This window comes from Eimeria necatrix, genomic scaffold (assembly GCF_000499385.1).
Source record: "Eimeria necatrix Houghton genomic scaffold, Enh_scaff253, whole genome shotgun sequence".
NCBI lineage: Eukaryota > Apicomplexa > Conoidasida > Eucoccidiorida > Eimeriidae > Eimeria > Eimeria necatrix.
In genome coordinates, this window is record NW_013653096.1 from 1 (window position 1) to 23,035 (window position 23,035).

At 53.4% G+C, this 23,035-nt stretch overlaps 6 protein-coding genes across 6 annotated transcripts; 4 read left to right on the forward strand and 2 right to left on the reverse strand.

The window, feature by feature from the left end:
* Window positions 1-303: 303 nt before the first annotated feature.
* Window positions 304-1,021, forward strand: ENH_00034730 (hypothetical protein; the record flags this gene model as incomplete). The annotated part of the gene is made up of 2 exons (XM_013580341.1): window positions 304-427; window positions 864-1,021. Coding segments are annotated over 2 exons (282 nt in total), but the record flags the coding sequence as incomplete, so codon positions are not given.
* A 995-nt stretch (window positions 1,022-2,016) lies between these two features.
* Window positions 2,017-2,739, forward strand: ENH_00034740 (hypothetical protein, conserved; the record flags this gene model as incomplete). The annotated part of the gene is made up of 3 exons (XM_013580342.1): window positions 2,017-2,289; window positions 2,389-2,453; window positions 2,679-2,739. The coding sequence occupies 3 exons, from the start codon at window positions 2,017-2,019 to the stop codon at window positions 2,737-2,739; spliced, it is 399 nt and encodes a 132-aa protein (XP_013435796.1).
* Window positions 2,740-3,034: 295 nt separating this feature from the next.
* Window positions 3,035-4,380, reverse strand: ENH_00034750 (hypothetical protein, conserved; the record flags this gene model as incomplete). The annotated part of the gene is made up of 4 exons (XM_013580343.1): window positions 3,035-3,067; window positions 3,198-3,276; window positions 3,416-4,030; window positions 4,310-4,380. 4 exons carry the CDS (start codon window positions 4,378-4,380, stop codon window positions 3,035-3,037), a joined length of 798 nt encoding a protein of 265 aa, XP_013435797.1.
* Window positions 4,381-6,525: 2,145 nt separating this feature from the next.
* On the reverse strand, window positions 6,526-8,317 carry ENH_00034760 (transmembrane protein, putative; the record flags this gene model as incomplete). Its single annotated transcript, XM_013580344.1, has 6 exons — window positions 6,526-6,602; window positions 6,899-6,997; window positions 7,117-7,213; window positions 7,339-7,433; window positions 7,641-7,923; window positions 8,117-8,317. The coding sequence occupies 6 exons, from the start codon at window positions 8,315-8,317 to the stop codon at window positions 6,526-6,528; spliced, it is 852 nt and encodes a 283-aa protein (XP_013435798.1).
* A 4,435-nt stretch (window positions 8,318-12,752) lies between these two features.
* Window positions 12,753-16,772, forward strand: ENH_00034770 (hypothetical protein, conserved; the record flags this gene model as incomplete). Its single annotated transcript, XM_013580345.1, has 1 exon — window positions 12,753-16,772. One exon carries the CDS (start codon window positions 12,753-12,755, stop codon window positions 16,770-16,772), a length of 4,020 nt encoding a protein of 1,339 aa, XP_013435799.1.
* Window positions 16,773-19,223: 2,451 nt separating this feature from the next.
* Window positions 19,224-20,288, forward strand: ENH_00034780 (hypothetical protein, conserved; the record flags this gene model as incomplete). Its single annotated transcript, XM_013580346.1, has 2 exons — window positions 19,224-19,850; window positions 20,001-20,288. 2 exons carry the CDS (start codon window positions 19,224-19,226, stop codon window positions 20,286-20,288), a joined length of 915 nt encoding a protein of 304 aa, XP_013435800.1.
* Window positions 20,289-23,035: the final 2,747 nt, after the last annotated feature.

The following is a 23,035-nucleotide window of genomic DNA, read 5'->3' on the forward strand; positions in this document are numbered from 1 at the left end:
AACTTTGCTGCTGCTGAGTCCAACTTTGCTGCTGCCGAATCCAAGTTTGCTGCTGCTGAATCTTCAACTTTGCTGCTGCTGAATGTTCAACTTTGCTGCTGCTGAGTCCAAGTTTGCTGCTGCTGAATCTTCAACTTTGCTGCTGCTGAGTCCAACTTTGCTGCTGCTGAGTCCAACTTTGCTGCTGCCGAATCCAAGTTTGCTGCTGCTGAATCTTCAACTTTGCTGCTGCTGAATCTTCAACTTTGCTGCTGCTGAGTCCAACTTTGCTGCTGCTGAATCTTCAACTTTGCTGCTGCACAGGTGGAGGGCCGCGAAATCCCAATTGTTCACCGCGTTCTTAATCTCCACAAAAACGCCGCAGGAGAAACTCGACTCCTCACGAAGGGCGACAACAACTCCGTAGACGACAGGGGCCTCTACGCCAGTAAGCCGCCTCCCCCAGCTAAAACTCTGGTCACTAGGGGCCCCCAAGGGCCCCTAGGGGCCCCCAGGGGCCCCCAGGGGCTCCCAGGGGCCCCCAGGGGCTCCCAGGGGCCCCCAGGGGCCCCTAGGGGCTCCCAGGGGCCCCCAGGGGCCCCCATGGGTCCTGCAGGAGCCCCCCAGCGGACCCCCGGGGGGCCCGTGGGGGCCCGCCCTGGGGGGCTCCTGGGGAACTCCTGGGGTGCTTTGGGGGGCCCTTCTGGGGCCCCAAAATGGACCTGTGGGGGCCCCCGGTGGGCCCCAGGGAGCCCCCCGAGGGCCCCCAGGGAGCCTCCCGGGGCCCGGTGGGTACCCATGGGGGGCCCCCTGGTGACCCCCCCGGGGTTCGCGAGCGAGCTGGAGGGATTTGTGTGGGAGGGTTTTTCTGTTTGTGAATTCAGACAAAGACTTGTGGCTGAAGGACAGCAGCGTGATGGGCACGACAGTAATATACCTTCCCTACATTGGTCAAGTGACCATTATCTTGAACGACTACCCAGTGGTCAAGTGGGCCATTATAGGCAGCATGGTGATCCTTGCGCTTCTGGGCTACGAGTGACGCGGGGGCCCCCAGGGGCCCCCCGGGGGCCCCAGGGGCCTCCAGAGGCCCCCCGGGGCCCCTTGGGCCCCCCAGGGGCGCAGCGGGCGTCTAGAGGCCCAGAACTGCTCGAGACTTTCACTAAAAGGGGCCTCTTTTGCCTGCAGGAAGAGGCAGCAGGGGCCCCAGCCTCTGCTGCTAAAGGCGGCGCTTTTGCCGGAGGCTGAGACAGCGTTTTTGCTGCCTTCTGTGCCTCTCGAGGCTCAGCAAAAGCCCCGACAAGGGAGCCCCCCGCGCAGCTGGAGACTGCCGGAAAGCCGCGGGCCGCGAGAGCTCTTGGCCAGTTAACTATTGAATTGCTGGCGGGGAGTTGTGGCCCCAGAGGCAGCCAGGCTGCTGTGAGGCGTGTGCAACAAGTTGCTGCTGGGTGGCGACAAACAGCTCTACGCCAGAAGCTATTTTAAAGATATGAGTGCGCTGTGCTGCCGCCTGCACGGGCTCTCGCCTGGCAAGACAAGACGCATTTTTCGTGCACGCTTCCCTCTTTAGGAGAATCTATTTCAACTTCAAGAACAATCACTCTAAGGCGCAGCTGGGAATCCTGTGAAGGCGCTTCTTTCTACCCTAAATTGCCCTTTTGGGTACACTTTCGCGCAAAGCGAGCATTTCCTATTTTGCTTAGAAGCGTCGAGTGCGCGTCGACTTTCTTGCACGCACTCTGTGCAATAAATATCGTTTTGAAGTTCCCAGTAGTTGTTTTCATAGAAGTCCCAGTTGCAATTGCGCGGAAGAGGCAGGTAGTGCAGAAGGATTTGCAAGGCTAGTTCGTGTGTCTGTACACCCGAGGCGTTGCCGCGAGCGGAGCGCCTCAGGGCAAATTCAGTGCAGCGCACCTTCGACATGCAAGTCGAAGGGAACTGAAATGATTAAAAAGGAGCAGAAAAGCTGTCATGTTTTGTTTCCTGCTGCTTTCTGCGCTGCTGCTGCCCGCCTGGGGCGGCAAGCGGCGGCGGCGAATGCAGCGCCACGCTGCAGCCCTCTCTCGCCCAGGCTCTGCAGGCGAAGGCCCGCAGAGCCCTTCGGCCATTTCCGGCAACTGGGGGCCCCCGGAGACGCAGCAGAAAGCCCCTTCTTTGCCCCCTTTCGGGAGCCTGGCTGCGGAGCTGCAGCAAGAGCTGGACGCCGCGCAGCAGCACCTGCTGCGGTTTGCCCAGGTTTTTGAACTAGTAGGAAGTGCTGCTGGCGACTCGCCAGCAGCAGACCCTCTGAAGATCCGGCCAGTGTCTTCGGTGGGCAGCAAAGCTCTCGGGAACTTTTTGAACTTGGAAAAAATTCCAATTTTTTCTCGAACTTTTTGAACTTGGAAAAAAACTCCAATTTTTTCTCAGGAGGTCCGGAGGGAAGTGGAAGCTGCCCGCGAGGCCCACACGGAAAATGATGACTTCAATGACTGGTGAGTCTTTTCTTTTTTTCCAAAATCCAAAAACTCCATTTCCAACTTCAGGGATCTTGGAGAACACCGAGATGTTGCTCTTAAGAACGAGCACGCTCTCCACCCTCCCCCCCCGCCTGCTGCTGCGCGCTTTGCTGCTGCTGCGCGCTTTGCTGCTGCTCCGCACTTTGCTGCTGCTCCGCACTTTGCTGCTGCTGCGCAGCTTGCTGCTGCTGCTGCCCGCAGCGCTGCAGCAGAGAACGCGCAGTCGGGGGCTTCTTCAGCAGCTGCTGACGACCCCTGCTGAGCCAGCGGGGAGGCTCCGCCACCAGCAGCAGCTACTGCAGCAGCGGCCACTGCAGCAGCAGCCACTGCAGCAGCAGCCACTGCAGCAGCAGCTGCTGCTGCTTCTGCTGCTGCCCTTTGCTGCGGAGAAGGTCTTGAGGCCGTCGGCTGCGCACTGCAGCTGAACGATTCTGCAGCAGCTGCGCAAGCCTGGGCAAAGCCGCGCCTTCACTGCGGCCTTTTGCTGCTGCAGCAAAACTGCATGCATGCGTTGCTGCTGCAGCAGCAGCAGCAAGGGGGCCCACAAGGGCCCCCGCTCAGTCGCCCAGTTCGTCTTTGAAGTCGTGCAGCTGCACAGACAGCGCAGGCCACAGAGTTGAGCCTAATGCATTTAAAGTTGGAAAGATTTTGCTTTTGCTGCTTTTTGAAGAAAAGAAAAAACTATTTATTTATTTATTTGACAAAATAAATAAAACATACTGCTGCAGTCGCTCGCAAAAAGAAAAGACTCTTCGGGACGTCGTCGGAGCTGCTGGGCTCGCGGTCTTGTTGCCAGTAGCTGCGCAGTCAACAGCAGCAGCAGCAGCAGCAGCAGCAGCAGCAGCAGCAGCAGCAGCGGAGCGTTTTCGCCGTTCTCAGCCAGCTTCGAGAAGACTGCAGGGAAAGAAAGGAAGCAAAGTGAGGGGGAATTGGCTCACGTTATTTTGTCAAATGCTGCTAAGGGGCGGAGCGAAGTGACCCTAATGGGGGGCTCTTCTGCTTCAATAAGAGAATCCTCTTCAGCTGTTGCAGCAGCAGCAGCAGCAGCAGCACTCAGCAGCAAAGACTTCCGGACCTCCTGCTGGCTGCAGCTGGCCTTCTGGGCTGCCACGAGGAAGCCCTGCAGCTGCGGGGCCTCTGCTGCTGAGCAGCGGCTGTTGGCCAGCGGCTCTTCCTTGCCCCGGAGCCAGCGGCCGTGCAGCAGCACTTCGAGCTGCCCATCTGCTGCAGCAGCAGCATCTGCTGCAGCAGCAGCTGCTGCTGCTGCAGGCTTCACGCGTCTGGGCTGAAAGTGCTCAGAAACGGAGGCCAAGCCGCTGTACTTGATGTGGCACGGCAAAAGATGCACTCCCTGCACACCTTCCAACGCTGCAGCAAGAAGTTCCCCCGCATCTTGTGCTTCATCTAAATTGTTTCCTTCACCTTTTTGTGCAAAAGAAGAGGCCGCGTCGAACGCAGAGTTGCCAGACACGTGCGCTATTGCGTTCTCAACGGCGTCTGCAAACATTCTGGTGAACCATCTACGATTCGCCAGCAAGATCTGCGAGATCGCACTTCACAAATTCGCTAAATTTTCTATTTTGAATTAATTCGCGTTTGAAATAGTGGGAGAAGACAAAGAAGACCGCTTCGCGCGGCAAGGGGCCCCAGGTGGTGGCTCTAGAACAACACCTCACCACCTCCCACGAGAGTGTTGAAACCTTCTCATCTTCGCACGACGAAGTAACACTGAGAAAAAATAAAATTAAAATTCAATTCGCATGTGACTTCACGAGAAAAATGATCTAAATGGGCGCAGTATTCCGCAGAATTGCGCAAAAGAGCATCTCAACAGCGGCAACACATCAGTCAACCCAAGGGCCAGGCGGAGGCAACCCTTCTCCGTTGACTGCATTAACCTCATATTTCGAGTTCTAAATAGTTTAGTGCACTTCTAAAGGCTTTTTTTCCAAGTCTGAGTATCATATTCAGCGTTTCTACGCGAAGCTGCGCCGCGTGGCGAGTGGTGGCTAACCCCCCTAGTTCATAGTTAAGAAGTGCGCAGCCAGTGAATGAGTTTATGTTTTGGGCTGCTGCCAGTGCACAGCGAAAGCGGAGGGGCCCTGAGGGCCATTTGCCCTCTCAGCGCAGCAAAGATGCCTCTTTGAAGCAGCGCTGCGTCTCTTCAAGGAAGCTGCCGACGCCGACAGCAGAAAGTGTGGAACATATGTGGGGCCTTCGATCCCCCAGCCTGCATTAGAAGTTGTTATTGTGTGCAGCAAGTTGAGACTGCGGCAGATCTGCACTGCAGGCACTCAGCGCACTCTTCGCACACAGCGAATGTGAAATTCGCCTCGGAGCTTGTCTTGTGTTTGCCATTCACAATTACCCAGGGCACATAGTTGTAAGACTGTCTCCTCGAGAACTTTCCAATAGATTTCCTGTAAGACCCAAAGGCAGTTTCCCAGCAACTCAGCACAGCCCAAGTGCCAGTGCAGCTTTTGTCGCCTACAGCAGAGCCGCCCCTTCGTCTCCCTGAAAGCAAGCTGGGCAGCGAGTTGAGAATTAAAAATAGTGTTTCAAAGCAACTCGGGGGGAATTAATTTTATTTCTCAAAAACTGACCTGCTATATTCCCCTTCTGATTCCCAGTGGCTGACAAGCAGTCTCGCCACCGGCCGTCCGCGGTGCTGGCGAGCTGCTCAACGCTAAAAGTGCGGAGAATCAGCGCAAAAAAAGAAAAAGAAAATTCCAATTTGATTATTTTGTTTTTTTTCAGTCGAATTTGGAGGAAACTCTCCTCCCACTCGGTTCCTCACCATTCGATGAAGGCCAGACGGCTCTCTGGCTTCCCGTGCAACTTCTTGATCCCGCATGCAGAAAGGGTGTTCCTAAATTTAAACGAAAATTCCGAAATGCCCGCGAAACTCCCTAAGTGGAAAGTGCAGGAAAGCTGTAGGAGTCGAGACTCACAAGCGACACTCTTCCACGCCGTGCTGGCACTCCACTATGCCATCCTTTTCAGTTGCATTCCCTGGGGAGTTCGCCACTTGCTGAAATGCTTGAAATAGAAGAAAAAACAAATTACCGTATGGGTAGAGGTGCAAGTGCACGAACTTTCCCAGTTCCGATCGCATGGCCCTCGCCACTTGGCCTGTCAAGTACTGGTGGCCGCAGCCCAGTGTCAGTGCGACTTATCGACGCAAGAGGAAAGCAAAGAGCTTAGTAATGCCTCACACTTTTGCAAAACGGGCACAAAGCCTCGTAGCTGTTCTCCCATATTGGTCGCACAGCTGACAACTCCTCTCAGGCATATTCTGAAAAATTCAACTTACAGAATTTCCACTTGAACGGGCGAAGAGCGCAGCATTCGCGGCTCTTTCCCGCGCCTAACTTGGCGCATTCTCCATCTGCTGCGATGTCCATCGGCTGTCGCGAAAATTGCTGCTAGGCAAAGGATTAGCAGCCAAGAGTGTGCAGCAGCCATTTCGGAATGTTGCGGCGTTTCGGCAGCAGCAAATGGGGAGCACGAACGGCTCGCTGCTGTCAGTGAGTGCACGGGAGGCACAGAAGCAGCAGAATGCCAACAGAAATATTTTTTCGGAGTAAACTCTATTACGCGGGATCTTAAGTTCTACAATTCGACAGAGAAGCGCAAAGCGCTGGGCTGCCAGATTCTACTGCTAAGCATACACCTAAGCACCTGCGGAGTTATCAATGTGGTCACTGAGGGAAACATCTGAATGCATTCTAGAAATGTAGAAACTTCAATCCCTTCGGCTCAAAATAAACAACAGTTCAGTCTTCGCCTAAAAACAACTGAAGCTCTGCGCAGTGGAGAAAAGCGATAGCTGCCTCGAAGAGCAGCAGCAACGCCCGCCGGCCTTCTCCAGATTTTCCAGTTCTACACAGCAGTCCCAGCACAGTTCAATAATGCCATACATTTAAAACGCCTGGTGTGCATGCAGCACCTGAGTCCATGCAGCACTCCCCTGAAAGACTGTTCAAGTCCGTCTTGTTGCGATTGGTAGGCAAGCTGGCAATGTACAAAGTGCTTTGGAAGCTTTCGTTCAAGAACTAGCGGCGCCGCCGTGGAAGTACAGTTCGCCCACGGCGGTGAAGGCAGCAAAGGACAGGAAGCAGATCCCTGGAGGCACCGGAAAGCAGCAGAAATCAGCAACACCTCCAAATCTGCACAAATATGGCCACGAGTGAATGCCTAGGGCCGAACGGGGGGCAATCGCTTGTGCGCAGAAGAGAAAACGCAAGTGCTGCTGCCTTGCAAAACTTAAAGAGGAAAGCCTCTGCAGCAACGCAGCACTGGCGTCTGCTGCTGCTGCCCAGGGGTGCTCTGCGCGTGCATGCTACTGGCCCAAAAGGGGCTTGTCAGGGCTATAAATGCAAAGCTGCAGCAAACTGTCTTGTGCTGCAAATGAGGCGAACCTCCGAGCACCAAAACTACACGCTCTGATATCCTTTTCGCCAAGACATTTCCCCCGACGACTGCCAGAGCGGTGCACAGCCCGTGGCCAAGAATTGCGCCTGCAGCCAATTCACAGCAGCGCAGCTTCCCCTTGTTGTCTCTTTTCTCATTGTGCATGCGCGAATATTTTTAAATATATAGGCCAGCAAATATAACTAAAATGCCTCCAGAGTCGCACCAAGGCACACAGCAGACGCGCTCCTGTCGGCCGCAAGCGCAAAAGTTGCGAGTTGTGAACGGTCGCCCCACTCCGCCATAAGGGTCAAAGACGCAGCCTAGTGCGCAAAAATCAGAGACCTTGCTATTTAATTTGTGCAAAAGTGACAAGCAAAAGCACTACTGCTGAGAAAAACAGGGCTCGGGCAGAGGAAACGAGCGGCAAAGGTGAAGAGGGTGGTACCTGGATGAACACCGGACTGAAAAAACTGCGAGCAAGGACAAACAGCCGAGACTGGCTCATAGATTCTTCGCTTTGAGCCAAGTCCTTCAGCTCCTCTGCAGCGAAAAACACCCAACACCTTAAAAGCATAGAGGCTCCCCTGCCGAATCCGCCATTGAAACAGAGCCAGAAACCGCAGTATAGGGCTCACAAAACACAATCTTTGTTCCCTTCCGCTTTTTCAGTGCACTGTGCATGTGATAGAGGGAAAAATTTGCAAGATTCAACACAAACAATTGGCCTCCAAAGCTCCAGGTTCTCACCCGGCTCGTCGGAGTTTTCTTCGTAGACCGCCGCCTCGTGCAGCATTTTGGCGCCGAAAATAACAAGCAAACAGACCATAAAAATAGTGCGTAGTTCTTGTTTAAGCAACAAAGGCAGCACTTGTCCTCCTGCGGCAGCCATGAGGGTCATCACCACAAGTGCGAGAAACCCTCCGGCGAAAACATGCCAGCGGCTCCCTGGCCGCTTTTCATTTGGACGCAACTTCTTAGAGCTGTCCACCTTGGTGCAGCGCATGGAAAGGACTGCCGTAATTAAAAAGGTCTGCGTCACGCACAAAAACGGCACTGGCCCATCTGCTCCCAGCTGTTCTTGAATGTGCCCCCGCAAAAGTGGAGAAAGCGCTGCGCAAAACAAATGCCGACGGCTACGTCGCCACATACAAGTCTAAATTTTGACTGCTCAGATTTCTAGATTAGTCTTAGGGAGAGACAGGCTGCTTCTGGTGCTCCTTTACCTTATCGCCCAACTCCGAGCAAATGATCATAAACAAAGTGCCCACGAAGGCAGAACCCCAGCTAATGTCGCTCTCTGGCACTGGCATTACCTGCCCCGCGGATGCCTTCGCGGCTTTCAAAAAGAGAACTCCGCAAATAAGGGCTAGGCCTTTCATGGTGGCCAGGCGGAAGGCGTGGGAGAGAGTGTTACTTCTCGCCATTGCCGCAAGGGTGCTGCGGCTCGCGCTAAGCAAGAGCCACTGATCCCCTCAGGCGCCAGCGGGCAAAGTTCATTAGAGTTTGCTGCTGGGCAAGAAGGCTATACCACTCCAGCCTGCAGGAGGTTGAAGAATTCGTCACTCAAGAAGTGACCCGGCACACTGCACAGCAGTGCACCCGACTCAGAAGAAGTGCCCACTACAGTAGTGAACGTGAATGGAAGTTCTCTGCGAGGATAAGTGGTCAAAGTCTAAGAAGGATAATCGCAATTTAATGGCAACCAAGACTGTTGGGGCTGTTGTTCGCCGTAGACTGTGCTCGGGGCTGAAATGCCCACAGCGAAACCATTTAATCCTTCCGTAAAGTATTGCCCTTTAGTGAAAGACATTTTATATCTTTTGTTTAAAATAACCGATTCCCATTACTTGTGAGGGAGGTCTGAGCGGCGCCGACGGCTAGCGGCCGGGCAATCCCATGCAGTGCAGCACCGAAACAAACCCGGGTGTGCCCAAATTTAAAAAAGAAGTAAACCTTTTGAAATACGGGCATAATCAAGCACCTTTTGCACTTGCATGCGCACCCCAATGGTTCTCGCTCTGTTATTCCGTACAAGTGGCGGAACGAAGAAGCATCCGCATTGCAGTTGGGAATCTTTGTTGTGGCTTACCAATTACTGCATTGCCCCGAAGCGTTGATTGAGGTACACTTTAGACCGGACCTTGCCAGTAGGAGGTCGGGGTGCTTTCAGGGGTTAATGAGGCTGTTTAATCCGCTTATAGACCTGTTACATTGTGCAGTTGACTTGGGGTGCCTGAGATGATGGCAGTAACATTGTGCTTCAGCCTTCTGCCTTTCTGAGTGCTTGATAATGGCCGAAAAATCTCTTTGGTGAGGGCTTACTTTCGCCGCTCATTCGTCTGGGGGCGAGTGGGAGGAGCTCTTGCGCTCCAAGACAGAGCAGGTTGTGCTGGGAGGCTATAGCCGAGCATTGTTTAGTCACATGGGAGCAATCAGCTGCGCAACAATCATCTACTTCTTGTTCAGCATGAAGTTAGGTGTTACTGGGCTACAGTCACATGGGCTTGGAATGCAACCGTTGGCACCACAGAAGGTGCTTTCGCAGTGTGTGGTTTCTTCGTCTTGGGATGACGAACTATAGAATTTAAAGTGATCCACTAGGAACAAGAACATACTTTTGTTTCTTGTGAAAAAGGTGAGCGCAGCCGCGTGGCTGCGCATACCAGAGGCGGCGTTTAAGCCTGCGCATTCATTCCAGAGGCAGAAAGATGGGACGGCAATTGCAGCCGCAGCAAAATGACAAAGAACAAAAACTCCCTCTTGAGAGACTTGTATGCATGACTGTTCTACTGACTGGAGCTTCGCAAGCCCTATGATGCATTCATACATGATTTCCTCCACCCACTCGAAGTGACGTATCCAGCGGCCTCAAGATACGAGCCATTCGGCACGATCTAGTGTCAGAAAGCATGTCAGATGCACTATTGTCCTTGTTTTCACAGGTGCACTTGGCATTAAGTGGGTGAGGCATTATTTGCGGCATTATTTGTGCCAGCAATGTGCTTTGTCCCAGCTCTGCAAGTGTAATACACTGCTCGGCTGCTCCCAGCCGCTCAAAGCCATGACTTTTTCTTGTGGTGGGGTTCTTGTTGAACTTGAAAAAGATATTAAACAAGCCTCTTATGCCCCAACCATGCCCCTCTAGTAGCACCCTAGCACCTTGAAGCTGTCATCTAAGCAAGGCGAGCAAGTTCAGCCATAAACTTTCTGCAATGTAGCTTCAACTTCGTGTGAGCCAAAACAGGCCAAAGCACCAGCACTATCGACCTGCACTATGCCCCGCAATAGACGCATCAAGCACGTTTCTAAGCAACCACTGTCTGTGCAGCTGCATGCAACTGGCCGGCAGGCTACTCACGACCACATGTGCTGCACCCCAGAGATTTGCCACTACTGTGTTGGCTAGGCACTGGCACAAGCAACAGCCCAACTGACTTTGCTAAACTGTAACTGTCCGTTGCGTTGCTGCTGGCAGTCACCGGCCTCTCGCGAAGAGGAAACACAAACTTCTCGTGGCGCGAAATGCTGTACTAAAGGGGGAGTAAATGGAAATCAGATTACAGATCTCCAGTGTCTTAATAGCCTATAGCAGAGCTGGCGTTGTGGGAGCTGTGACAAGCCTAGCCTCCCAGCGCGCATGTAGATCTGGCCAGCAGATCAAGCAGTTGGAAGCAAAACTCCTAATAAATAATGATATTGCTGATGGAAAATGGCCTACTAACGAGCCACCAACACCGCACGGCGCTATCTTCAACAAGAATACCATTTATGCAGACAAACACCTGCGACCCTCGTGTCACTATAGGCTCTGTCTTGCAGCCATCACAAGCTGTGCTGCAGCCTCATGTGCATCATTTCTGCAGCTCAATGGGCAGCTGTGAACGCGGAGTTCTTGGTGTTGGCCTGCCTAAACTAGCTAATCGTAAGTTGCAGTTGGCTTCCTTTCTGAAACATCTCCATCTTAAGCGTTTTGGGCTCTCAAAACAGTTTCTATCAGTACAAAGTATCCCGTTGGCTATGAATTGCATGCAGCCAGTTCGTTGGCACGCAGCCGGCTCCTTGGCGCTTGCTGAGTTCCGCCCAACCCCAACACTAGTGGTGCATCCCGCAGCGCCCGTCGTCTCTCTCCGCACATGCAAAATTGAAATGTTGAAACGATTTGAGAGGTTGTGGGTATCCACTGGGCATGGGAAAATAGTAGAGAAGGCTGTACGCGGGCAATGGTTGCTGAGAAACATGCGTGATGTGTCGTACTGCGGGGCATAGTGCACGCCGATAGTGCTCTAGGGGGAACTACAAATGGATCTGAGCGCATTCGATGAAAGAACTTTAATGAACTTTCGTGAGGGTGTTTACTTTGATCGAGCTGAGTGACCAGGATCGGGGATTGGGGCTGTTATCGCCCCAGCTGTTTGCTGCGGGGTCCAGCCTTTGCAACAGAGACCACTTCAATATACTCTCCTTTTGGAGCTCTCATCTAACGTACATCGATCCTTTCCGATTATCTAGCGCTTTAAGTTGCTTTTTTGCTTAGAAGAAAGTTTAGTAGACACTAGTAGATCCAGTCAGGCTCTATGCTGGTGCTGGTGCACTCGACCATTCCAGGGTCCTCGATTCATCTGCTCACCATTTAAACATGGCTATTTTGCTAGTCCTGATCTTGCTCAGAAGATAAAAGAAGAATTGGCTATGCATAAAAGGGAAACAGAATACAACCCCACGGCGGAACAAAGTCCCGTTTAAAGCTGCCGAGCCACTTTGCTGCTAAGTAATATGCCTGATTTCTGTGTGCTGTCTCTGCTAGTCGATTCACGAAGCACTGATTTTGCAGAAAATTACATTGCAGCTAATAAAAGCATGCAATTGGCTGCGAGTTACTTCATATTTCTGATGACGTTTCGTGCAGTCAGCTCCTGTGGGTTGATACAGCCTCTCGGTTTTCAGGAATTTACTATTCACGTCCCTCTGGTAGCCAAATTCGGCCAATTCAATTCGAAACATGCACAAAGACCGTAAAAACTTCCTTTAAAACTTGTCTTGATGAATTCAACCTTATGAACCCATGCCTTTAACATGGAGTGCACTCAAAACAGTGGCTGAAACAGAAAATCTGAGGACTGCGTGTTCCGTGCATCGAGTTTTTAACAGTCTGAGGCGATTTTGGGCCACGACAGGAGTACAGTTGTTGAGGACTTAATAACATTTTATCGGGGGAAGGAATTTATGCGTATGTTTTCAATATTGAACAAGGCGAAGCACAATACAACTGCAGAACAAACCGTCGTGCCTATTTAAACCCCAGGAATCGCAGCAAGCCCGGTGAGGTAGCTTATCGACACACCACCCTGTAAGACACCATAAGCGTTTTTTGTGTTGAATGTAAATAAACATTTGTTTGTCTTTTAGCATTATAGTGGCCCTTGGGCGCCCAAGCCGCAACATCGAGTCCGCTCTCCGTTGCTTGCCCATACGCAGTTATCTTTACGTGCAACGGACTCTGTTTCGCCATCGCCTTCTTGCTTTCACAGCTTTTCACCTTTTAACCTGAGCAATACATCATTTGGACATTTTGCGTGGCTAATTTGGTGCTGTGGCGTTGTTCAGCGCTCAACGAAGTCGGCAACGGTTTCTGGAGACGTAAATGATTCTCCGGCATCGAAAAGCCGCCGTGCCTTTGGTTTGGCTTTGAACTTGGGATAGCTTTGTTTCGGGCCCACTTCAGGCCCATGAATACACCTTCGCAACTCGGAGATGGAGTGAGCGAAGTGCTCTGGAGAAGTCCTTGTGCAGCTGCCCAACCAGCTCTCAGAAGAGCGATGCATGCGACTGTCTGCCACTGAGGATCTAAGCCTGCGCCCAATGGAGATCTCCGCAGCTACTCAAGTGCAGGAGGCCCAAGACTCTTTCCCTGGGGCCGCTGCTCACGAGGCAGAGTCGGGGCTTGCCCCTGCGGAAGGCACTGGGGGCTTTCCTTCCGGAGAAGCTTCGCGCAAGTTTCGGCGCTCGTTCAAGAGCTCCAAGTTTTTTCTTTCCTACGGGCCTTTTCTGGCAGTCACGCTGAGCAGCTTGGCACTCACTTACGCGCTCTTGAGCTGCTTTTTTTCAATTCAAACGAGCCCCAAGGCGGGCGGGCTTGGCAGGTCGCTGGCAGGCGACCGGCGGCGGTCCTGTCACTGGGCTGTTGGCGCGGGAGAACGTGAAGACGGAGACAATGGCGCGTGGGGAGGCCGTGAGGAAGATGAGCGGGTGGAGAGTCCCCAGAGAGGGGAGGGCCCGGAGGAAAGGCCTCAGGCGGAGTCCGGGTATGGGGATTTGCCTCAAGGCGGCGCGGGACGGCAGAGAAGAGGGTCTTATCCCGGGGAGGACTTGGAAGTTCCAGGCCCCAGCTCAAGTTCCTACAATGAGGGGCCGTCGCAGCGCATCTCGTGGCCTCAGAGGGATTCAAGCAGCTCGTTTTCCAGTGCAGATTCCCCCCAAAGCGGACTGCAGCGGGTGCCCAGCGCAGGAGAAAGTTCTGCACCCAAGGAGCCTCCCCGCCGCAAAAACGACTGGCTTCATTTGAAGCACTTCGTCTCTTACGAAGGTTTGAATCTGGAGGAGGCCGAAACCATAATGTTTGGCCGGCCGACCTACGGCATTCAGGAACAACAGGAGTCGGATGAGGAGAAGGGGCTGAGCCTGTGGAACGGGCGGAACATGCCGAGCGCGGAAAGAGCGAAAGTCACGAGTTTATTCAAGTGGATGAGAGAGTCTTCGAGGCTGTGCAGGAGTCTGATGAATGTCTTGAGCACAGACAACATGCTGCAGCTGACGTGGGCGGTGCTGAGGATCCTGACGCTGGACGTGGCCACCCTGGCGCTCATTCCCAGGGATCTCGACGTGGCGAGGACCTGCACGGGCCAAGAAATCATGGAGATGGCGGATGCTGCGGTGGCGCGCGCGGAAAGCTGCAGAACCCACGGCTTTCTGGTGGGCCAGATTCTGGCAGTGAAGCGCGTCCTGCGGCTGGCCTGTTTGCCGCGGCCGCCCACGGAAGACCTGACCAGCCGAAAGCGCAAGTACAAAACGCGGACGCTTCTCGCCACCATGAAGGCCGTGGCGAACTACGTTTCTTACATTTTGTTGGTGCTGGCCAAGTACGCCACCGTGGCTCCCCGAGAGCGCCTCGAACAGGTGGTGGCCCAGCAGGTCACCGTGCTCGAGGCTTTGTTACTAGAGCACACGAACTACGTGGCCCGCGACCGAATTCTTCGCTACTGCATCGTGGACGCTCAGAGACGCGAAGGCGCGTGGCACGTGATCCCCTTCGAGCAGATCTCCCAGTCTTTCGAGCCGCTTCCTTCAGACGGAGCTTTGATTGCCATGCTCAACAATGCCGTGTGCAGGGCTGGGGGCCTCCCGAACTTGCCCGAAGTAACAGTGGGCCGTCTGGGCTTCAGCAGCGACCGCTTCCGGCCCGCTGCCTACAGTCATGTGCTTTCGCGCCCCGCTGAGTACTACACACAGGCGATCGTTGCGCAGCAGCAGCTGCAGCAGCAGCTGCAGCAGCAGCTGCAGCAGCAGCTGCCTTCCACCATGCCCGTCTGCTCTGCCGTGCAAGAGGCCTCTGCTTCCCTGCAGGAGGGGCCGCCCCACGGTGCTCCGCCTCCTCCCAGTTCTCATCCGGCTCTCCACCAGCACCTGCTGAAGCACCATCATATCCAGCAGCTCCAGCAGCTCCAGCAGCTCCAGCACCAGAAGCAGCAGCTCCAGCAGCTCCAGCAGCTCCAGCAGCAACAGCAGCTCCAGCAGCAACAGCAGCAGAAGCAGCTGCAACAACATCTGCAGCAGCTGCAGCATCAGCAGGAGCAGCTCCAGCAGCTGCAGCAGATGCAGCAAATGCAGCAGATGCAGCAGATGCAGCAGATGTTTCCGAGCCAGCAGCCCAAGCCACCGGTGCAGCGGCATGTGGCGGACCTGCAGGGCCTGCAGGTCCAGCCATCTTCGCAGCCGTTTCCACAAGTTGCAGCTTCACAGTCGCTTATTCATCTGCAGCAGCAGCTGCAGCGAGTTTCTCAGAAAATGTTCCAGCAGCAGCAGCTGCAGCCGACCCTGCAGCAACCTTCCCTGCAGCAGCAGCAGCAGCCAACTCTCCAGCAACCGTCCCTGCAGCTGCAGCAGCCAACTCTCCAGCAACCGTCCCTGCAGCTGCAGCAGCCAACTCTCCAGCAACCTCCCCTGCAGCTGCAGCAGACAGCTTTGCAACAATCTTCCGTGCAGCTGCAGCAGACAGCTTTGCAACAATCTTCCGTGCAGCTGCAGCAGCCAACAATGCAGCCAACTTCCGTGCAGCTGCAGCAGCCAACAATGCAGCCAACTTCCGTGCAGCTGCAGCAGCCAACTATGCATCCACCTTCAATGCAGCTGCAGCAGCCAACTGGGCATCCATCTTCCCTCCAACTGCAGCATCCAACTCTGCAGCAAGCTGCCCTGCAGCAGCACCAGCAACGGGTAGCCGCGCAGCCCACTTTCCAGCAGCAACAGCAACAGCCGCCGCTTCCGCAACATGCTGTCCTCCAAGAGCAGCAGAAGCAACAAACAACTCCGCAACAGTTTTTGCAGCAGCAGCAGCAGCAGCAAGAGCCAGTTATCCAGCAGCTTTTGCAGCAGCAGCAACAACAACAGGCAGTTACGCAGCAGCTTTTGCAGCAGCAGCAGCAGCAGCATCAACGGTCACTTATGCAACAGCTTTTGCAGGAGCAGCAGCAGCAACACCCAGTTTCGCAGCTTTTGCAGCAGCACCAGCAGCTGTCTTCTGGGCAGCTTACACATCAGCAACAGCAGCACCAGGGCGGAGTTCCGCGACATCTGTTACAACAACTGCAGCAGCAATTGGCTTCACAGGGGCATTCCCGGCCGCTCGCAGTTTCGCAGCAGCAGCAGCAGCAACAACAGCCAGCTTTGCAGCACATTTCCGAGGAGCAGCAGCGGTTGCCTGCTCATCTTCTTCTCCAGCAGCTGCAGCAGCAATCAGGTTCGCAACAGCCCCAGCGGCTGTGGCAGCCAGTTACGCAGCACCTTCCCCAACAGCAACAGCAGCCGCAGGAGCAGCAGCAGCCACCTCCGCAGCAAATCCTCCAGCAGCAACTGTGGCATACAGATCCGCGTCACTTTCCCCAGCAGCAGCAGCAGGGAGCTTCGCAGCCCGTAGCCCAGAAGGCGCAGCTAGCAGCGCCGGACTACTTGCAAGAACCCCAGCAGCAAGTCTCGCTGCAGGCTTTGCCGCAGAAGCCGCCGTCAGTGATCTCTTTGCAGGGCCTGCCCTCAACTGGCCTTCTGGCCCCCGCGGCCGGCGAGCCAACTCTCGCAGACCCGCCTGCAGCTGCCCAGCTGGGGACCCCAGCCGCAGCAGCACTGGGGGCCCCAGCCGCAGCAGCAATGGGGGCCCCAGCCGCAGCAGCACTGGGGGCCCCAGCCGCAGCAGCAGCACTGGGGCCCGCATCGGCACTGGGGCCCTCAATGCTGCTGACGCCGGGCCGGCCGCCACGGCCAAGTCCCGCGGCTTCGGGCCCGCAAGTGCAGCTGCTGGAAGGCACTTCAGGCGTTGCTGGCCAAGTTCCCATTGCCTACGGCCAGTTCGCCTCTTCGGATCCTTCGGTGGCCCCAGTGGGCACTCGGGTCTCTGCAGAAGCTGGCCAGGGGCCTCCAGCTTTCCCCTTCGACGTGGAAGGCCAATTCCCTGGCTTTCCAGGAATTCATTTCCCAATAGGCGAGCCTGGAGTCAGGGCCTACGAGCTCTTTGAGGACGGCAGTGGACAGCCGCCGTGGCTGTTGCCCCCCCTGGGGTCTACGCGCCCGGCTGAGTGGCCCGGCCAGCACCACAAGCCCAAACGGCTTTAGGGTGGAGTGCCTTGAGGCTCTTAGCTGGATACCCATTTACGGGAATATTAGCAGTTGAGGTGTAGCCCTTGAAGTCAGTCCAAGGAGGCAGCAGAGCAGGCGCCAGCGGGACACTTGCAACGTGCGGAAGCACGCTTTTTAAATTGTTAGAGTAGGCTCTATAGCGAGCTTTTGCTTTACAGGACTTCACCTCAGGGGTGCATGTCCTAGTATCTGGATCATGGTCGCAGCAGCCACCCGAACCACACGTTTTTTTACGTGGTTTCCCCGTTGTCTTTCATCCACTTTCTGGCCAGCTACCTGGAATGGTCCGGTCTGTTGATGGGAACACTCTCTCTGGATGGATTCCACCTGGTTCGAGCTGCTGCACAGGGTGATCCATCATGTCTTCCAGGAAACTAAGGGATGGGTTCTGAAGAGGAGCATGCCGGCGTTTTTTGGGGTGCTCACTTTGCGGCTTTTGGGCTATTTCGCCAGGCGAAGCTGCTGTGCTTTTATGATCACCCGTAGTGACTTTGTTTCTTCCGGGGAACACTTGTTTTTTCCGAAGCAAACAGGGGATATCTGCGCACAGGAGCTCTGGCAGTTCCGTGAAGATGGAGGCTCTCACTTGGTTTCCTTGGGCGTAGTTACACCAAGTTGCAATTTTGCGAGTGTCCTAAAGCAAGGCCTTGAATGCAGCGTTGTGCGGCATGCCAAGAGCTGCGAGATCTAGAGGAATCAAGGCCAAAAGCCTTGCCTCACTTCCCGGAATTGAAAAGTTCAGAGGGGAAATATTACATTGCTTCACAATGCCTTTGTGTGAAGGACTTATGTGGGACATTTACTTGGAGAGTGGGCAAGTGCTTCCCTTTTTGTACCGGCCGCAACCTACGGCAACTTGCATATTTTGGCACCAGTGCTCTTGATGAGGTGCAGTAATCTTTTTCTGCCATAGGGCGGCTCGGCCATCACTCCCGTGATCTTTTAGTGGCCGCCTATTGGTTTTGTCGAAGTTGTTTTGTCTTCTCCGCATTACGATGCGGAGTGCCGTCTGAAAGATTCGATTTTCATCTAGCTTGAAATTTTGCAGTAGCTTTACCGAGTCGTGAACTAGCCGGCACTGCGAGGTAGGAGGCATATTCAAGATGCCGCTGGCAGCGAAATTACAATAAGGACGCAAGAATTGGCCGGACTACTTGGCAGTTAGGGTGAATGGCACTTCAGGCGGGCATAGCCAGGCTGTGTAGGTCAAAGAGTTCGGGTATAGAGCTTTTGGAGGGACTGTGAGAACAGAATGTGGCGATGGCACGAATTAGCCTTTTAATTTGTCACGTGCGAGTATAGCTCCAGCTGAGTGCCTCTCTGTCGGGCGCCAGAGACATGGAAGTGGAAGCATTACTGCCTTCGGCGCCATCCAAAGCCCTTCGGCGTTTGCTGGTCCTTCACAATTATGCGGGGGGAAGTATCACTCGTACTGGACGCTGCAGCTCCTCTATTGACGTTAGCGTATTAACTAAGTATTTTGCCTTATACGAAGTTACTGCCGTCTCTGGTAGCTGTAGAGGCCTGCGGTCGACAGTAGGCTGCTCAGGGCCGTGCGGGAGCCGCTGTCTCGCGGTGATAATACAAATGCACTCCTTCTTTACTCTAAAAAAAGTGTTTCGACTTAACTGTTTATTTACGAAGGAAGATAAATTTGCACATAGTTGACCGCAGCAGCGCGGATCATCATCCAGCTGGCGTACCGAATGCCGTTCAATCTCCGCAGCAGCCAGACCGGCGCCGAACCGATTCATGAAATCTGGCAGATCTGAACAGTTCCCTAAGAAAATGCTGCCAAAATAAATGCAGCACATCTAAATGTCTGTATAAATAAGGCATTTAGTGGATGAGAACCCGAGTTGCGGCGGACAACCCGCCAGCTGTGACTGTGTAGCTTGCGGCAGTGGCCTCGGCCCTGGTCAGTTGACTCGGTTGTGTGGCTGCCTCAACAAAAGGTCCCAAAAGTACCTTTTGTTTCCACCATACTTGAATATTCGAAGATAAACTTGCGTGGAAGACTAGCTGAGAGCTCGTTTTATATTGAACATACAGGAGGGAGGCTTGACTGGCCCTCTTCCCATGAGCCCCACTTCAGACAGAGACGGCTGACTGAGGACAGCCTGGAGCTTGCAGGCTTGAAAAGGCCACAGTTCAAGCCCTCTTGAATTCCTTTGATTGGGGAGGCTCTTTAGATTCTGTTATTTTCGCTGCCACCGGTCCGTCTGTGCAGTGCCTGGGTTTCGGGGCCTCCGCACCTCGACAATATTGATCGACTTCGCGGCTTCTGGAGAAACCTGAGGCGGTTTCACTCATTTATGAATAGCCTCTAGGGACTGAAGTATTGAAAAAGGCACAGCCTGGGTCAAAGGAGCTGCCTCCTGAGTGGTTCTCAGCCGTCTGGTGCATTGGCTGCCCTCCTCTGCCAAGATGCAGAGCTACAGGCCAGTGAACGCACTCTCTATGTGCGCAGCAGTGTTGGCACTAAGTGGCGGAGAAACCCACGGGTTTATGGTGGGAAGAAGGGCATCTTATCAAGGCTCTCAGCCCATGGAGATGCCGCGCAAAGAAGCAGTTTCCCAAGCAACCTCTCTGTCGCCGTACGACGCAGACGAAGGCAGCATGCAGCTGCAGCCTCCGATCTTTGACAGTCAGGAAAGCTCCTTCGTCGAGGCTTCTGGAGACGAAGACAGCGACGACAGCGACGATGACGACGACGAGAAAGACGAGGACAAGGGAAAAGGAAAAGAAGAGAAAAAAGAAGAAGAAAAAGCCGAAGGCCACGGAGGCGGCCACCCTCCAGGAGGCCACCCCAAGCCCGAAGGCGCAGGCAAAGGCAAGGAGGAGGCGGGCAAAGGAGAGGGAGGAGAAGCCCATGAACACGAGAAGGAGGGAGGCGGGCCGAAGGGCCACAAAGAGAAGAAAGGGGGAGAAGAAGAGGAAAAAAAAGAAAAGAAAAGGGGACTGCAACATCCACATTCCGAAAACCTCCTCACCAGCCCTGAAGAGCAGTCCAAGTTCATAAGAACTTCCTTCGAAAAGGCAACTTCCCAAAGCGTAAGCTTTAGTTGCACGCGGAATGCCTATTGGCTTTGCTGATCTTTGTTGCCACAGCCCCGCACTAATCTACATAAGGCATTTTAACAGTACTTTATATCGTTTTATTTACTTTTTTCTTTATTTTCCCCCTTTTGGCGTGCGTTTCAGTACAAGGCAATGAAGAAACTAGTGAAGGTGATGGATTTCCTGAACGGGGTGGTTGCTCTTTTGAACCAAATTATTCAACTAGCGCCCCCCAGCGCGCCCTTCTCCGACACAGTAATGTTAGAATCTGGGGGAAAGAAGTTGTCGCTGAGGGCGCTTCTTGATGAAGCCACTGGAGTGCGCAATAGTGTAGACAATCTCTTCACAACTTTGCTGTCGGCGAAGCACTTCATCATCGGCAGCATCAACCGCGCCATTCCCGCCAGGCCAGTGGCTCCTCCAGGCAAATAATAAACCCTCGAAAGTGCCCAATAAGTTGAATTCCAAAAAATTAAAGCGGGCCGCCCGGCGGCGCCGCCGTGTAGATGAACTCTCCTCTTCTGCAAGTTCAAGAAACAGGCGCCGGCCTGGCGCCTCGCGGGCGAGGAAAATTTTTTTTCATATATTGAATATTGAATTCCAAGTTGAACTTCAACTGCCAGCATAAGTCGGGGGCAAAGGAAACAGCGCACTTCGCATTTCAACTTCACCGCGACAGTCCATTTAGGCGCGACCCTCAGGCGCAGCAGCAGCGTCCCATTTACAGCCGGCAAAACGGGCAGCAAACAATTTGAAGGGAAAGATGGGCTGGGCAAAGCCCGTGGGCAAACGGGCAGCTCCCAGCCTATTGTTTCTGTGCGTTTGAGACGCAATGAGCCTACAAAATCCCCTTTTCTTTTCAAAAAGGAGCGTGGAACAAGCAGTGCACCCTAACTGAAATCTATTTATGTCCTTTTCGCCAGTAAAGATGGCGCAGAAGCGGGGAACTACAAGCCAGCCCCCCACTTCCAGCTGTACGCGCTGTAAGCCCACACAAACTCACTCATTCGCTTTCTGCCTGTAGCCCGCAGCACTACTGTCTAGCAAAACTACTAGTTAGCCGGTTTTGCTGCACAAAGAGCAAAGGCTAATTAGATGGGCGAACAGCGAGGATCCTGACCACTCCGCAGCTCTTTAGTGCCACTAAGCTCAACTGCAGCAAATGCTATTGTTTTACACACCCGAAGAGCAACAAAAGAGCACCGGCATTGACTTGTGCGCTCATCCATGAGGCTTCACCCTCTGAAAAGCCTTTCAGCTTGGAGGGCTGATGCACCTACGCAGCCGCACCGGTAGAAACGGTGAGGCCCCGTATGACGGAATTGGGCGCTAATTAATGTATGAAGAGTTACTACGGGGACCTGGGTGAAGACAAGGTGGCTGAATACCAGACACATTGTCAACCTTGTCAAGTACCCGACGTTCGCTTCATATAGTCCAAGCGCTGTCCAAAAGAGTAGGCAAACCGAAAAGCATGAGCAGCAACAGCAAACTCCGACTTTAAAAAGGTGAATTTTATCGCGAATTTCGTGCATATCAAGATTCATTTCGTCCCTTCTACACGCACAAACAGGACGCCAGAATGCTGCTCGTAGGCGCCACCACGAACCCACAAGCTACACTGTCAGCTGGGATCTTCATTGTGACCGTCATGTGACACAAAAAATACTTTTTGAAATGTTTTTGCTTCGTTTTTGGCGCTGTTGGGCGCTACCTGTGGGGTGCTAAGGCGGCAAGGCGGCGACGTAGCTGGACTGCAACATGGGGCTTTCGCTTCCCCAGCCCCGTCACTTTCTGAATTTCCAAGTCCTTAATTAATCTCGATTAAGTTTGGTAAGTGAATTTTAGCGTCATCTGGAACACTTTTATTCTATATGGCTGGGGGAAATTACGGGTGCACTTGCTGGTTTAATTCTCAGGGGAAATGAATAAGACGAATGAAACTTCCTTCGGATCTGTTATTGTGCTACCCTGCAGTGCTCAATAAACAATAACGGCATTTTGGGACGATTGCGTTGCTCATTTGCCCTGGTGGAGAGCAATGGGGCCCAATTGTCCCTGCTCCTCTCATGATGTAACACGCATATAAGGGAAAGAAGGCTTCGTAGACTGTGCAGTTTTGCAGCAGCATGTAGGGTCTATCTCATTTGACTACAAGGGGGAACTTTAAGAAAGTCAGCAGCATGCTTGAGACATAAATGTGCAGTGTATACGGCAATAAACTGTAGCTCCGCTTACCGTGTGGAGCGTTACAAAGAAGGTGAATCAGCGGCGCCCACTGCACACGGGAAAGAATCAGCCAGTGCTGCTTTCTACGTTGCTACTGCTGCTGCCTGTGCCTGTAAAGGTGTTGAGGTCTTCGCGAAAAAACGCATACCACACACCGTGGGTGAGTTGTGCCTCATAAAAGTGTCCTGCATCACTTCAGCAACCCGTTAAGCAACAGTAGACAGCGGGCCATGCTGTATAGTTGTGTTCGCTCAGCGCAAATAGTTTGAAAGAAAGATGTTCAGATGTCCGTATTCTGTGGTGATGCGGGAACCGGCTTTTCCAGATGATCATGTAAGCAAACAGCATTCCGTGTACGAACTACACTATCATCGAAGTGCCTGACAGCAGGGTATACGTGTGACCTCCTCTTGAATATTTTTCTGGGCTGAGGTGTAGAGCTAGTGCAGGCAGCACATAAAGCTCTGCTCCTTCTGTAGTCCCGAAAAGTACTTTTTTTCCATTTTACAACACCTGTAGAAAACAAAACAAGCAGATGGTGCTATCAAACTTTGTTGGAATTTTTTAGGGAACTGGCGATTTAAGCGGGATAAAATTAAGGGGTTTTCACTTGGGTTGTCACTGTGAGTAAGGTGGAACATCTCCTCACAAGGAAGGCTACCGAAACAGCTGCAAGTGCGGCTGAGCTGCTAGCATGCATGCTAGTGCACCATTATGGCCTGCCTAATGCCGTTATTTCGTAATGGATACTTCACTTGAGTTCTTTGAGAGGTTTTCCTCAACAGCCTTAAGATCAAAAGAGCCTTTTCCTTCCCTAGACAAACAGCCATACAGAAAATGTGCATGACATACTTGAGTGTGTGGGAGAGACACATACGCGTAACTGGAACAAGCCTGAAGCCATATACTGAAAGGCTCAGAAATTTATAGAGAATTACGTTGTTGATAGT